This window comes from Rhamphochromis sp. 'chilingali' (assembly GCF_963969265.1).
Source record: "Rhamphochromis sp. 'chilingali' genome assembly, chromosome: 4".
In the NCBI taxonomy this organism is placed as follows: domain Eukaryota; kingdom Metazoa; phylum Chordata; class Actinopteri; order Cichliformes; family Cichlidae; genus Rhamphochromis; species Rhamphochromis sp. 'chilingali'.
The window spans coordinates 14,098,327-14,114,071 of NC_137948.1; the positions used below are offsets into that span (position 1 = coordinate 14,098,327).

At 37.1% G+C, this 15,745-nt stretch overlaps 1 protein-coding gene across 1 annotated transcript in view; it reads left to right on the forward strand.

Annotated features, from left to right (window-relative positions):
• The first annotated feature begins 741 nt into the window (after positions 1-741).
• helz (helicase with zinc finger) overlaps positions 742-15,745 on the forward strand; it is a 49,775-nt gene continuing 34,771 nt past the window's right edge. The window contains exons 1-13 of the mRNA XM_080880164.1: positions 742-827; positions 5,140-5,385; positions 5,769-5,805; positions 6,309-6,433; positions 7,257-7,313; positions 7,738-7,786; positions 8,347-8,422; positions 9,304-9,502; positions 10,205-10,312; positions 10,663-10,804; positions 13,413-13,568; positions 13,779-14,049; positions 15,522-15,648. Of these exons, the coding sequence (XP_080736290.1) occupies positions 5,158-5,385; positions 5,769-5,805; positions 6,309-6,433; positions 7,257-7,313; positions 7,738-7,786; positions 8,347-8,422; positions 9,304-9,502; positions 10,205-10,312; positions 10,663-10,804; positions 13,413-13,568; positions 13,779-14,049; positions 15,522-15,648 (1,575 nt within the window). The 5' untranslated portion in view covers positions 742-827; positions 5,140-5,157. The remainder of the gene's footprint in view (positions 828-5,139; positions 5,386-5,768; positions 5,806-6,308; positions 6,434-7,256; positions 7,314-7,737; positions 7,787-8,346; positions 8,423-9,303; positions 9,503-10,204; positions 10,313-10,662; positions 10,805-13,412; positions 13,569-13,778; positions 14,050-15,521; positions 15,649-15,745) is intronic.

The window sequence follows — 15,745 nt, forward strand, 5'->3', positions numbered from 1 at the left end:
CAATGCAGCACTGTTACCTGTATTACAAAAAGAAGATAAATTAATTTTGGTGTTTCCTTCCTTTTTTAAATATATATATTCACAATCATTCATGACTGTTGCAGTCCATTATGTTACTCAATTCAATATATACTCAAAATATATAGAGATATATCTCTATATATATATGTGTGTGTGTGTGTGTGTGTGTGTGTGTGTGTGTGTGTGTAATAAACTTTCTAAATATATTAAAAGTATATAAAATATTCTCATTATTATTATTATTAAATGTGTGAACAGTGTATTTGAGATAAATACTGAAATTAAATGAAAACGTTGGGGAACGTAGATTTCAAAAGTTGCTTAAATGAATATAAATTAAGTCTTAAGAATGTATATTATATGCTATAAAATATGCTTTTTCATATTCCAGAGTATTGGTGTGAGCTGTACCAAGCATAGCACACAGCAACTTAAATGTCACATAAAAGTGTACTTTTGATACCTGAGGTGGACAAATCTATATTTTTGATGTTTTTTTTTAATGTGTTTTTCTTAGAAACATAACAGAGAATTATGAAATAAAAGACCAGTTTTAAAAAACGATTCCTAAATTGTGCTCTAACTGCAGAATGACCCGTAGACTAACTTTACTTGAATTTTAGTGTGTGCTTACAAGGAATAAAACGAACTACTATGACAAAAAGGATGCTTGTCATCACGGGCCATATAGACGCGCACGCAAACACACGTTTCGGTCCCCTCAACCTTCAGATCTGTACATCCCACTATGCTTTGCGATGACGGTCTGACAAGTGGATCCAAGATGGCGTAGAAAGTAAAGCTAGGTAAGTGTTGACTTCCCATTTTCAGCCCTTTCAGTTGTCTTTTTCATCTCAAAGGCACTGCCACGAAACCCCACCATAAATCATTAGGATAATGGCGAATGCTTTGAGTTTATGCACGAATAACAACACGATGTCATACCAGTTATATGCGTCCAAACACCGTGGCAAAATCACAGGCCCGAACCCGTTTTGTTTCGGCGAACCTAGCTAGCTAGCCCGCTAACATTAACAAACCAGACAGCCATTCTTGTTGTGAGCTTCCCAGTTTGGTTCCAAGAAAGGCCGTGTTTTGGCTAGCAGGCTAACTGCTAGCTACGCATACTCTATTTAGTGGCAACACTGTGTGCCCTGTGCAAAGGCGAGCGATAAGTTGACCAACACTTTGAGTGGGGACATTTTTTTTTGTTTTTTTGTTTTTTTGCAAGGCTTTGTGACGCTGCCGTCATCGCTCTTACTTGCAGCAGTCATGACAAGTTTGCTGGACAAACAATAGCTATAACTAACTACTGAAAGGCAGATCATGTCCACTCCAGTGTATTTGGTATTTAGTGTATGCACTCTTGCTGCCTCCTGCCAGTTAAGCTCAGGGAAATAAGTTTTTACAGCCGTATTTTGCACACGTTGCTGCTGACGATACTGTCAAGCCAAATAACGTTATCTGAGGACAACGGAGACAGTCGCGGTTGCTCTACAACTATTTTCCGTTATAAATATTAGCGTTTTCTTCCACTGTATATTGTAATCGTGGAGTCCCACGACTGAACACGAAAAATAAGACAGCTGCCCACCCGCTGCATCCCGCCAAACTATTTTTCGTTGCACCAGTGAAGTGCCAAGCACTAATATTAGGTAACGGCTATCCCCACAGTAACAAATAGGGCTGTGAATCGCTACATTGGTTTTAAACTAACCCTACTTGATCGTAGCAAGCACTGTGTTAATATCAGTCGTGCATCTCTTTTGTTTTTTTGTCTACAATTCTGTTGTTCATCTTCCCATAAGCCATCATTCTCTGGTCAAGCAACTTTTAACTCTCAACTACTTTTGGATGATTACATGTTTTTTCCTTAGTCTTAAGACTATTTTAATTATTATATTTGCAGAAAGTTGTTTTACAAATACAAACAGCTACTTTAAATTCAAATCCTAGAAGTTATTTTAAGATTTTCTGACATTGTGGATGAACCATTTTTATGCAAAATGCTCCAGACAATGTGTGATGACGAGGTGTGGCAAAATTGGTTAGTTTCATGTCTGCATGATGACAAAAAACTAGTTATACTAATCAAAAATGCATCTGTATTTTTTTTATTTTTTTTTATTTTTAAAGGAAGCGTTCACACCACGAGTTCACTTTTTGAAGATCAGCAGACCTATAATGTGTCATATTCCTAAATGAAAAGGCAAAGAATTAGCTGCTTATGGTCCCCTCCCTGCTTGGTTAGCTTATTTTTTTTCTGACTCATGGAATATCTGTCCAGGCCAATGGTGATGATTGTGGTATTTTTAGCGTTAAAATTAATATAAGTGCAATGACTGCATTATTTGCTTCACATGTGCTTTTTGCGACAGTGAAAAAAATCCTTCAAATACATTATTGTGTGTCATGTGTATTACCATGTACTGCACATAAGCTGAAAGACTTGTCTCTCTATGGTCCTAAGAGACATGTTGAGCCAGAGCAGCTATTACTAACGTAGCTGTATGTTAGTAGATGTTGAAGAAGTGTCTCAAACACTGTTACAGGGTTAACAGACTCCCCCACTGCACCCACCGCCTCTTGCATGATTGATTTTGATTTTGAAAATATTTTTTTAACAATGTGTGAAATGTCAAATCCTTTTGTTTAATGTCTTCATCATGCGATGCAGGTATAAATTGCAATTTCACAGCTAGCATATAGTAATTTGGTGCCTCCTCTCTCTCTTTCAAGGACACCCTGTTCCAAATATGCCTAAAATTACTGTGCTGTAGGTGACAGCTTCCCTGTTCCTCTGAGGTAGTCAGAATCAAAATCTAAATTCCATACTGTGGTGAGTGCTTGGATTGAAATTGAGCATCAGCTAACTGTTGAAACTCCGTTTGCTTTGCACATAGCTATAATAGGGGCTTTTAGTGTAGTATTTTTGTGACAAAAGCTCTTTATCTGCCTTCCTGAGATAAGTTGCAGTTCTGGTGTTGAAACCAGCGTGGTTGGAAACCGGGCCAGAAGTTGCTAGGCTGTTATCCAAGGCTAAGCATTTGAGGTTTTGGCGTTTGACAGGAGTTCACAGTGTACCCTCCCTATCCTGGAAAAAAAAAGCCACTTTCTTGTTTCTTACATGTTGTTGTATAAGATATTAATTAGAAGTTGCTAGAAAAGCTACTGGTAACAGCCCCCCCCCACTCCAAAAGACAAAAAAAAAACAACACCCAGAACACGAGTACATTCATGGCTCAGTACATTTTCATTACAGCAGATGAAACTAAACAAAAGATATACTTTGAAACTTTAACCTTTTGTTCAAGTTTTGCATACTGTGAAAAAAGGTTTAGTAAATGAAGCTAATATGATTGCAACATATTTTTATGTATGTTTGTAAAAATATCGTGTTAAAAATTAAACGCTAGTGGTGCCACTTGAGTTTGAATATTTGTACAAAGCACAGTTGGTCTTTTTGTCCACACTGAGGAAACAGTGATTACCACTAGATAAAAGCAATGTTGGTCTTTACATTCAGTGTGACCTTTAGGATTTGGAATTGATAATTGGTTTTGGATGGTTACCAAATTGTCTAGATCATTTGAATCATGTGTCTCTGAACCTATGAATTTCCGTTATCTGTGCTATTATGTTTTCTCACAGTTAACACAGGGGCCTTTGTACTTCGGAATCACATATGAGGCTTTTTGAACTCCTTATTCTATACTATGTTTATATTTATTGATAATAAATCCACATTGATTTAGAAAATGTAGAAAACTTCCTATTCCTATTTTTTTTTTTCTCTCCAAAAGTTGATTAGGAATATACAAAGTGAAATGATCGTACCCCTAACCAGAACCTGTATTGGCAGTGATATTGTAATTTTATCAAGATCCATCCTTAGTGAACCCCACAATGTGAGCAGGGAAGTTGTAGATTCCAGCGGTAGAGTAAGTTAAATTTAAAAACTCAGCGGATTGTATGAGTTGTCAGATAAAGTACACGTATAATGCCTTACCTGCTTTCAAGGTGCACTGCTGTGCTTTTCCCAGTGGCTCCCAGCCTGGAATTTTTGTTCCGGGAATCCAAGTGTGTAGACATAAGTGCAAACTTCTCACAGTACTGTTTTTTTGTCACGGGGCAATATCGAACTGAACGCTGTGTACTGATGGGTTGAGGGCAAGTACCATTACACTCCTAGTCCCAAAATACGCAAGTCTCATCAGGACAGATTGTGATGAGGTTTTATCTGAAACATTGTAAAAATAAAAGTACTGCTAGAAATTCAACATAAAGGTTATATTGACTTTTCCTCTGCATACTGTCCAGCATGTCCACTATCTTGTCTCAGCAATGCCCCTTTATTCTGGATGATCAGTTATGCCCATTATGAGTCAGTTGACACCAGACAGCTGACTCTACTACTGACTTCAGAGCTTGATCATAAAGAAGAATGTCTCTTATATTGCTTAAGACATCTCACATGACTACATCTTTCTCTGCTCTTTGCACATGTATTTCAATTTACACTGTGTAAGCACAGGCAGAGGTTGAGGTATGTTAGAAACACTCCAAGGAGTCTTATCCTCTGTTCTTGTTGATTTATGGCAAACATCAGTTACATGAGAACTTGACTCTTGCTTGTTGCCACTGTAAAATTACATTTTACTGTAGAAAACCTTTTTAAAAAACAAAACAAAAACAAACTTGTTCCAAATCAAAAGCCACAATATATAATTTATTATTAAAGTGAACATAATTTAATAATTTATGACTGTGACGTTATGTGGAGGGGAAAAAAACATTTACTTTATTTAAAAATAATGTTCTGTGTCAACTACATGTACAAGTAAAAGCAAATAAAAATGACCTATCAAATCGGGAGTTCATTGGAAGCAACAGACTATATCTTACCCAAATAGCTGAATTCAGTTTTCAGTGGAAAGTTAGGCAGCTGATGTTGGCTGTGTTTTACATATTGTTTGACAATAATCAGGATGACAATTTCCGAGAGGTTGGAGAAAAAGAAAATTGTTATCTTTTGTCTAGCCCTGTTTTTTTTATTTTTTTATTTTTTTATTTTTTTTAAGTGTTCTTATTTTTGTGCCGTTTGTGTTTTATTTGTAGACGGTTTGTCCCTAAGTCATGGCGGACAGGAGAGCGGAGAAGTCATGTGAAGAAGCCAGTAGATCGTTAGCCAGGCGGGAGTACGAGGCGGCAGTCAGCCATAGCACGGATGCTCTGGTGGTCCTTGCACCCCAACCCCCATCCTCCAGCAACCCCATCCCGCTGAGCCCTCCATCTCTTGTCGCCGCCGCCGGACCCCTCCGCAGCCGTGCCCTGCTCTACCGAATTGCTGCCTTCTTGCAGCTGGTGAGGACACGGCTGATTTTTACAACTATTTAACATCCCCCAAAATCACAATGTAGAGACAGAACTCATTAACAATAATAATGTGAAATATAAAATTATCATCTAATACTCATCTTGAAATTATTACATTACATTGAAATAACTGACCATTGTCCTTTGAATCAACCTTTGTGAAATGAAGAGAAGATTAAAAATGAGGAAACAGAAGTTTCTTCCAGGGTACTGTTAGGTCATCTTTGCTGAAGACTAAAATTAGACCTGTTGCTTGAGGCTGAAGATTATGGAAACTACTCAAGTCTTATAAGTCTGATAATGTGAGGAAGTATCACCAAGTATTCTCATTTGTAAAGGTCATAAATTTTCTCCCCCATTTCTGCCAACAGAAAAATTATGATGAAGCAGATGAAGACTGCAAACATGGTGAGTGGCAACTCAAATTGTAAACAGTACTGATACTGTAAGTTCGTGTAGTGTAATAGGTAATTTTGTACCTGTGGTAGAAGTTTCACCATGTCCTGACATGTTAATTTTGCATCTACTGTAAGTGTTATAGCTGAAAAACAGAAGAAAATAAATGTTTAGGTCTGCACTCAGGTGATGCCTGGGGTCAAAGATAGTGTCCCAGTGTTGTCAAGTGAGTCGTTTACTGCAGTAAACCTGGGGCATTGCTGAAGCTTGCGGCATAGAAAAGTATATGGTACAATGTAGCCTCTTTCAGCCTGTATGAAAATACAAGCCCTGATAATCCTAAAATGTCATGTTTTCATTGAACTTTTCAGAAAATCAAATCAGTCCCTTTCACTCTTTTTCTAGAGAGCAGGCATGCAGACTTATCACATACAGAACATTGAAAAATATCTAACTGACTGAACTGAATTTATTCTTTCCATACCCACTCCTCTTTCCTCTTCATCTTGTGATAGTCCTGGCAGAAGAAATTGCCAGGGGAGATGGTTCACTACAGGTGAACTTGCGCTCCATGCTGTTGGATGGCAGCCTGCAGGAGGTGGCCAGCATCCTGTCTAAAGCCTTGTATGGAGAGCCAATGGTATGATTAATGTATCTATAAATCGCATTCAAAAGTACTGTCAGACTACACATTGGTAGCTAGAAGGGTATTTAAAGTGCAGTGTCTAACATTGCCAATGTTCTACAGTTTTAGAATAATAATAATAATAATAATAATAATAATACAGGCAATGTTTTTATTGTGGTTTTTGAAGCAGCTGTCAAAAGTTAGATGGTTTTGGTTTCCACTGGCCATTGTTAGATCATACATTGTTTAATTTTTTTTTCTCAACAAATTACATGTATGTTAGTACAGATTTTAAACTTGAATATTCATTTAGATATGATGTGGGATTTTAAATGTTACCGTATATTTTGGATTAGGAATGTAATAGGCACTTTCTATGTGTAATGAAATTGTGAGGGGTTCATGATCTATATAGAGCAGTGTTAAGCAGAAAGGCAGTTAAACTGTAAAATTTTCTGAGACCTTAAACATTCAGGAAAATCTTCATATAGCGGTGGATAAAGTCACTACCAGGAAGTGCAAATAAGCGATGAATCAAACAAGAGTTTTATTTGGCAAATAATTCACTAAGAAAGTGAATTGCTAAGTACCCTAGCTGTAAGGAAGCCATAAATGCATGAGCCAAAGGCTTATTTGCGCTTTTCGATACTATAATTTGTGACTTGTTGCCAGCAAACTCCAGGTTACATCGCACATACATTTCACATTCCACTGATCTAATATGGAAACCTTTGTAGTGCATACTGTAATGATGATGAAGATCAATTTTGCATGTTATTGTTAAAAAATGACTACTAATAAAAAGGACTAAAGTAGTTGTTTTCTTTCTCAACAGAATGGTATTGTTGCAAAAGACCTGAGCAGATTAAAAATGCTCTTCTCTGAAATAGAGGTACGTGCCTATTGTTCGTCATGCTCCTTTGTTCCAGTCATGTGGTGTTTGGTTTTACAGGGAATTCTTCAATGCTTGTAGATGGAAATAATTAAGATTTGGTTATAGCCAAAGTATCTGTTGTTTATTTGTTCCCGTGCAATATGTTTAATGCCTAAGCTGATTGCATGGAGCTCGAGCTGTTTTTACACATGAACAGAGGATAACCTCAGGAAAGTCAGATCGGAACATTGTCCAAAGTTGCCCTTTCTCACATTTAATGATGGATCCAACAATCTGTGACATTTGCATGCAAATGTGCACCTCCATTGGGTAATGCCTGGAAAAGTTAAGGGCATGCATGTATCTCAAGTTACTAGTTGACATATTAGAAATAATCTACGCACCACCTCCAAGCTCCTCATTCTGCCCCCCTCTCTGTCAGGCTGTAAAAGGAGAGATGGCACCAGAATACACAGATGACCAGGATGAAGGTAAGCAAATGTGTACCATGACAAAAAAAATCACATTAATGTTGTTTTGTTTTTTCCCCTCTGCTTATCTTGACTGGTGGTGCAATATGATTATAAGCTTCTGGCTGAAATGGACCTGTGTGGCACTGTAAATGCCTGAGTGTGTTTTTAAGGATGAAAATACTGTATGGAAAATATGAACGCACATCTTCATTTAGATTATGAAATTCCAGCTCCGATTATGCTTGAGTTTAAAGGCAGATCTTCTTCACAGTTTTAAGTATGTAGGCTGTGATTTGTAGCTGTCCGTCTCTCTCATACATACTGAAGGACAACAGACAAACTTAAAAATAAAAAGAACTGGCAGTGTTTAAAATTAAACATAAATGTCTCTTAATAGAAGACCAGCTTGTTTTTAAAAATTGAAAATTTTAAAAGCTAAACTGCAACAGCCAACAAGGCGACATCCAGCAGTAGCAACAATCCCAGCATCATTTCTCTAGAAATTGTATAATCTAGTTAGCATTAATGGTTACACTTTTCTCAGTCTTACATTGACCACCCTGCTCATATATTGACAGAGGTCCAAGATGGCTGGCGGTTCCGACCACCTCCAAGAGGAGTCACGAGCAGTGAGGAGTACACCCTTTGTAAAAGGTAATGCAAATTGTATGGTTATTTGTAAGAAGTGAGGAATATCTGTAAATTTGTATATCTTTTGATGTGTTACTGGGGTTATAAAAGCAAATGCATGTAACAAATTGTAAGGAAGAATTTATGATTGGTAGGGCATAAATGGGAAGAAAAAGTACTGACTATTAGTTACTAAATAGTGGAAATGAGGTGGGATTATATAAGATTATATATGCTTCTTCCTACTCCTTTTTGAGCGTCAGTGGTAAGTTATTTATAATTATTACTGTTTTGTTCTAATTTTATTTTGCTTTCTTTTTTCTCTTTAGTGTTATACTATTTTAACATGTTCAAAATAAAGATACAGTACAAATACAAATGTATCTCACACTAAATGTTGCAAGGAAAAATATGCCATGACTTACGCTTATGTTTATGCAACTAACGGGCATTTGCTGTCATCACACTGAGACTTCAGAATTTGTGATTGTAGTTAGTTCTGTGAATTTTCATTTTTGAACTCTTTACACCAAAGGGGTCTCCTTTACAAACAATAATATATTTTAGATTTTTGTGGTTGATAATGGTTTGTATAAAATTAACCAAAATTGTACATTGAAGTACAGGAGGGGTGGGATGAGATGGGATGTGCCTTTTTGAGTCTGCACAACTTAAAAGGTAGAGGAGATGGGCACATGAAATTTTTAACTACATTGTGTCACAGTCAATGTACCAACTATTTTTAAATGTTATACTTTTAAACAACCAGCATCACAAAACACACCGAGAAAGCATAATATAAATTGGGAACAAGAACCGTTGAGTATTCTGAAACATTTTATGAAGTAAAACAGTTGCTTGAACTAACATGGACCCACCTGAGCATACTTTTTATTTCCCTTTAGGTACTTGGAGCAGGGCCTGTGTCGGTATGGGGCCCAGTGTACATCAGCTCATTCGCAGGAGGAGCTTATGGAGTGGCAGAAGCGCTATGCTTCACGCCTCATCCGCCTCAAACAACAGCAGGAGAGTAAACACTTCACCGAAAACTACATGGAGACCTTAATAGAGAAGTGGATGAACTCCCTTTCTCCAGAGAAAGTGGTAAGTGACATTGTAGTTCATGCAAACTCAAAAGTGGCACAGTGAGATAAAAGTGAAAACACTGTGCGAACATGAATGTGTTCACTGCTATTTGAAACCATTCTAACATGTGTTCTGATTAAAAGCCTCTGCAATTTCTATATATATCTACTATATAAATCTCTCAAATATAAATATAAATCTCTCAAATTTACTACACATTTCCAGCATAGGTCCTTATTTACATATGCATCCACACAAAAGCTTTGAATATCCTAATGGAGGGTTGTTTTTTTTTTTTGTTTGTTTGGTTTTTTTTGGGGGGGGGGGGGGTTTGCCCCCATTGGGTATAAACACAGCTATTAACAGATATGTGACCCTCTAGTTCACTTCTTAAGTCTGTTTTATTATGGAAAACACTCAAATACCTCCACTACATTTAAGATATTTTAGAAGAACAATGCATCAAAGATTATGTTTTCTTTAGGAGTGTCAGTGCTGAGCACATACTCACAAGCCTTTAATATTATTTGGCACTCTGTATCTAGCTCTTAATTAATGTGTGCTTACAGTCAGGGATACCTAACTTTTGCTTTCATTAATATTTGATGCGTAAATTAACTTGGCTTGCAAAAATATTGGCTAACCGTTGACCTGTAAATGGTTTATGAATAAATAAGCTGTGATGGTATGTAACTAACCATGGTATTTTATTTCTTCTAGCTAAGTGACTGTTTAGAAGGAGTGAATGTAGAGACCACCTCTAGCCTGTCTGTCACCGTCACCACCAAAAAATCCTCCCACTCCTGGGTCTTCTCCTTGTTGTGCAAGGTAGGATGAAGCATTGAGTGTTTGATCATTTGTCATTGTGGAGGAGGAACATGAGGGCCGTATGTGGTGATGTGTTAAGCACAATGTTAAGTTACATTTTGTTTATTTATCAACATTAATTCATTTTCAGTTGAATGTGACAGTTCTTCCACCATTTGATGTCATTAACAGTTGCACTGGTTACTCTCTGCTCTTTTTTTCACTCTGTGTGTGTTTAAAAGGACAAAAGAATCACATTGTGTTGTTACAATTATCCCAAAACCCATAGTCTGTGCTCCTTGGATACTTGGTATATTAACCATCTGTTAATTTTGTGAAAGTCCTGATTATCTTCCCATTGCTCTGTACAGCCGCCTAGAAAGCTGTACCGGATTGCTCTCCTCTATGATGCCCACCGACCACACTTCTTCATCACAGGCGTGTCAGCTGGAGAGCGGCTCCAAGGTGTTCCCAAAGGCTGCCAAGAGTGGACTCCAGGGGAGGAGACAGCAGGTGGGTCATAAATTTTATGTTATGTTATGTTATGTTATGTTATGTTGTGTTGTGTTGTGTTGTGTTATGGTCAAACATGAGCTATCAGGGGATTTTTATTTTCAAATGTATTTTTCCAGCTTCATAAGGTTTCTGATTCCATTTTGTCTGTATAAATTATATGTGTCAAACTTGTATGTTTCATATAATCAAAAAATGTTAATGTTAGACAAGGATAACCCAAGTAAATACAAAATGCTGATTTTTTTTTTTTCTCTTTTCGTTTTAAATGATGATTTTAATTATTTTAAATGATGGTTTCAATTATTAAGGTAAAAATGACCAACCAAACTCACCTGGTCCTGTGTGGAAAAGTTCCAAGGCGAAAATCACTGCTGACCAAACCCCCCCGTTGCGTTTTTTTTTTTTTTTTTTGTTTTTGTTTTTTTCCCCCCCACTCCCTCCTCTCACCAAACCACCAATATAATTTCCTCAGTTGCCTCTTCCCCCTCCTCTTCTACCAGTTGCTCCATCTATGACTTTCCAACAGTCTTGAGTCATGTCGACTGAATCCAGGGAAAAGGGCAAAAAAAAAACAAAAAACGATGTTGTGGGTTTTTTGGGGTTTTTTTTCCTGTTGTTGTTTTAAAAAAATATATTTTCCTCATTGACATGTTTCAAAAATGCTGCTTGTAATTTTCGTGAACGATGCAGTCTCATGAATCGCCAAGTGACAACACTGACCAGCCATTCAGTGGCATGCAGACTTTTGACATCACATTTTTGGATTGTCTTGGATAAATCCAATCTTGGCTATTAGGTGAGAAGGAGAAGGTAGTGCAGGGGAATCCCTTAGTGGTTTTATGGTGATTGGACTATCTGTCTTGAAGACTATAATTTATGCGTCTGCAGAACAGTGTCTCCAGTGGTGTGCAGCTACAGATACCGTGGTGTGCAGCTCAACAGTAAGTTGGACTGGAAGAGCTACATGGAGGCAGTGTACAGTAATCAGGGACAAAGATGGCTTTATTCCCTAAAGATGCTAAGGGCATTCAACATCTGCCAGCCCTTCTTGCGCAGTGTCTACTCTACAGTGGTGGCCAGTGCTCTGTTTTTTTTGATGCGGTCTGCTGGGGAGCAGAGTTGACAAACCTGTAAAGAAGGGTGACTCTATAGTTGGGTGTAAACTTTAGGCAGTCCAGCAGGTGGTGGAGAGAAAAAGACTTTTGAAGTTGGAATCAGTTAAGATCAAGCCTGCATACTTACTCCATGCCCTGCAGGTTATCAATAGTAGAACCTTCAAAAACTGACTGCACCTAAGTGCAAGTCTGAGCACCTCAGGAGGTCCTTTATACCAGCTGCTATGAAGCAGTTTGATGCATAATGATGATATGATTTTTATCCACGTTTGCATATTTGCACATTACTTATTGGCTGTTTTATTTATTTGTATAATGTCAACTTATAGGAATTATTACTATTGTTTTGCTGTTTGTGATTTGTGGTCTTATGGCTGTGTTGAAGCTGCCATGGCAATGTAATTTCTTGTAAAGGATTAATGAAGGATCTTTGAGTGGGCCAGAATTCCTCCAGTGTGATATAAAAGACTCATTTGCAGTTACCGCAAGAGCTTGATTGCCAACAGCCAGTTATTAGCTTTAGATCCCAATTACTTTTCCACATAGTCATTAATTGCATTTTTTTTTTTTTTTTTTTTTTTTTTTTTTTGGATGCAATACAAAATTTGTTTAGTCTGAAACCTCTGACAAATATGCAAAAATAGAAGGATAAGGAAGGGGGCAAATACTAGCACTGTACATACATTAGTCAATGCCTTGTGTGACAGAGCTACCACAAGATTTCCATATTATATAAACTATTAGTCCTTTTATAGGTATTGACAAGCTTAAACATGGAGAAGTCCAAAAAGTTTCATTTAGATTTTCTAATATTTCAAAACTTCTAAATTAACAAGCAAAAATCATTTCATTTATCTTTGTTTATTTTTATTGACTTCTAAACTTGAATATGCCAAACTGTCTGTTCTTTTAATTATTGTGGTTTAGTAACAGTGCAAATGGACAAATAGTGAAGTTCTTAATCAGAAGAGTACATGTACAAGAAATTGTAAACAAAGTTCCCAGCATTGCTAAATTCCATTAGCTGACTAGCCAGGTTGCACCCCTAGGTCTGTATGGCTCTGAGTTGTTTTTTGTGTTTGCTTGTTGTTGTTTTTTTTCATAGACCAGAGGCTTGCTAGCTGACAACCTCGGGTAAAATTGTGTGTATTGTGTGGGGGATATCTCTGACAGTGAAGATTCAAATATTCAAAAAGTCTGGTTGTTCTTGTTAGCGTGATCACTTTGCTGTGTTTGTGTACTCCTTGGATTCTCAGTCTGCCTCCTTAGGCAACTTTTACCATGCTGTTCTACTTATGTAGTTGTTGTGGGGGCTTTGACCTCCAAAAATATCTATATTTTAAAACATTGGTAGAGACTGTATATCAGTGGTGCATAATATGTATTCCTCGTGTTAAATGTATATATTAAATTTATGTGGTTAGCTCTTTCTTTTTACAGCACAGTGGAGTGCTAGTTCAAATGTACTTAAACGTTTCCTCTTCTCACAGTGGCAGCAGACAATGGCCTGGACCACTGTGTCTACAAGGTTGCAGTGGGTTTCAGCACAGAGATCTTTGGTACCTTCCGACAGACCATTGTTTTTGACTTTGGTTCAGAACCTGTGCTAATGCAGCGGATCATGGTGGATGCTGCCTCTATTGAAGGTATGCTTTAAAACGAGCATCAATGCATAGAAAAGTCTGTTGCCTCTTATTAGTGTGTATATCTGATAAAGTTTTACTTCAGATAGTTTTGTGTTTAAAGATGATACCTGGATAAAAATTTCCAGATTTTTTTTTTTTTTTTTTTTTTTTTAAGTCACAAAAAAGTAGCAATTAATGCTTTGACCCATTTTGCTGTTCTTTGTTCTCTAGACTTGGAGCACCTGTTGGCAGCCAGACAGCAACTCTTGATGACTGCGAAACGCTGGGACTCATCCTGTAAAACCATTGTTGAATTCAGTCCCAATGAGACGATGGCTGAACTGGAGCGCAGCCTCCTTTCCCGCTATCAGATACCTCTATCAGCTGACCAGCTCTTCACCCAGTCAGTCCTTGACAAGACTCTGACCAAAGACAACTACCAGGCCCGACTGCACGATCTGCTCTACATAGAAGAGATTGCACAGTACAAAGAAGTTAGCAAGTGAGTACATACATATTGAAGGTTTCTTAATTCTGCTGTACAGTGCAAATAAAAAAACATTTATATGAAATTTGAACATAAAACTTTGATTGGAAAGTTTATTTTACACATGAATAAAATCAAATGCGACACAGTATCTAAAAGTACAGAACAGCAAGTTTTATACCATATTATGCACTAATGTTCCCATATATATTACAAATGCACTGCCTAAATGTACAAAATATATTAAAAAGAAATGTATATACCAATATAGATTCTTTTTTCTAAATTCTGGGCACTATCAAGTCTTTTGCTATTAAATGGCAAACCACCACAAGGTGTCAGACTTAACCTTTACTATATGCTTGCTCTATGCATGTGTGAGAGGGAGGGTGTGTTTCTCACAGACAGCTTTACTAAAAGTGCTAGTGCCGTTTAATAACGGCTTTGAGGTAGCTGAAAAGAAACTGGTTTACCCTTTGTTTGCCAGCTGAAATAAGCACACTGCTGGTAAGTTGAAACGCAGTGTAAACCCTCATTCAGTGAAACAAGTACAGTAGACCATCCATAGCACACAGGACATAATAGCCATTTAAAACACTGAGTTTCAAGACTGTGTCGTTTGAATAGTGGGTGCCTTTCTGTTGTTATGGCTCATATTCAAAGGGCTTTTAATCTCCAGTATTTTCAAACTCCATATGAATAATCTCTTTGAAGTAATCTGGGTTTTTTTGCCAGGTTCACATGCTTGGGTCATTCAGTTTTATCTGGAGACATTTCTTCAGTTTTGAGAGAGGCACATTCCTTGTACCTGGGAGGCAAAAGACATCAGCTGATTATCTAGAAATAAAAATTGAGCAAATAGAACCAGTGCAGAGTTTTTGCCCTGTTTGATTATCCAGCAAAATAACTAATGTAAAAATCATAAAAATAACCTTCTAAGACTCCGTTTGGTTGTGTAACATCACTGTTTTGCTAATACACTATGTGTCAATTATCTGTCACAAGTTCATCACATAATATTAGTTCTTGTTTCATCATGTCAGAGTCACTCATAAACAATCCAGAACTGAACTTTTTTTCTTTTCCTTTTTCTTTTTCCCAAAAGACCTTGAATTTCAATAAACATGTGCATGGATACATTTTGTGCCAATGTTTTTCGTTCAAGAACCTTCTTGAATGTTTTTTGGTGATGTATTTAGTTGGCCTTGTACTCTGATGTTTAGATGGTTTTAAACATCACATAATTATGTGAATATATTGCAAAATTGTATATTCATAAAACAAAACGGGTGAAACAAAACAGTTCCAGTTTTGTTTTCTCTAAATGTTAAATTCACCACAGCATTCATTATGACAATGATATATTTGATTAATATGTTTTTCAGTATAATGGCTTTTGTCATTTTGGGGGGTTTATTTTGTTTTTGCTTTTTAAATGGACTATTCAGGATAAAAGTGTGCAACCCATGTCTATGTTTGTCCCACAGGTTTAACATCAAGGTGAACCTGCAGCTCGTCACTAGCTTTATGCTGACTGGCATTTCTGTTGGAGCAAAGTATGCTCAGAATGGACAGCTTTTTGCACGTTTCAAACTCAACGAAACACTTTCTGAGGTAAGTTGTCTAACTCTAATTTCAGCTACCATACTGCTTTCCACCTTGTTTTTTTGCCGTTTCACTCAGAGTACTACTTAGTGGCACTATATACCAA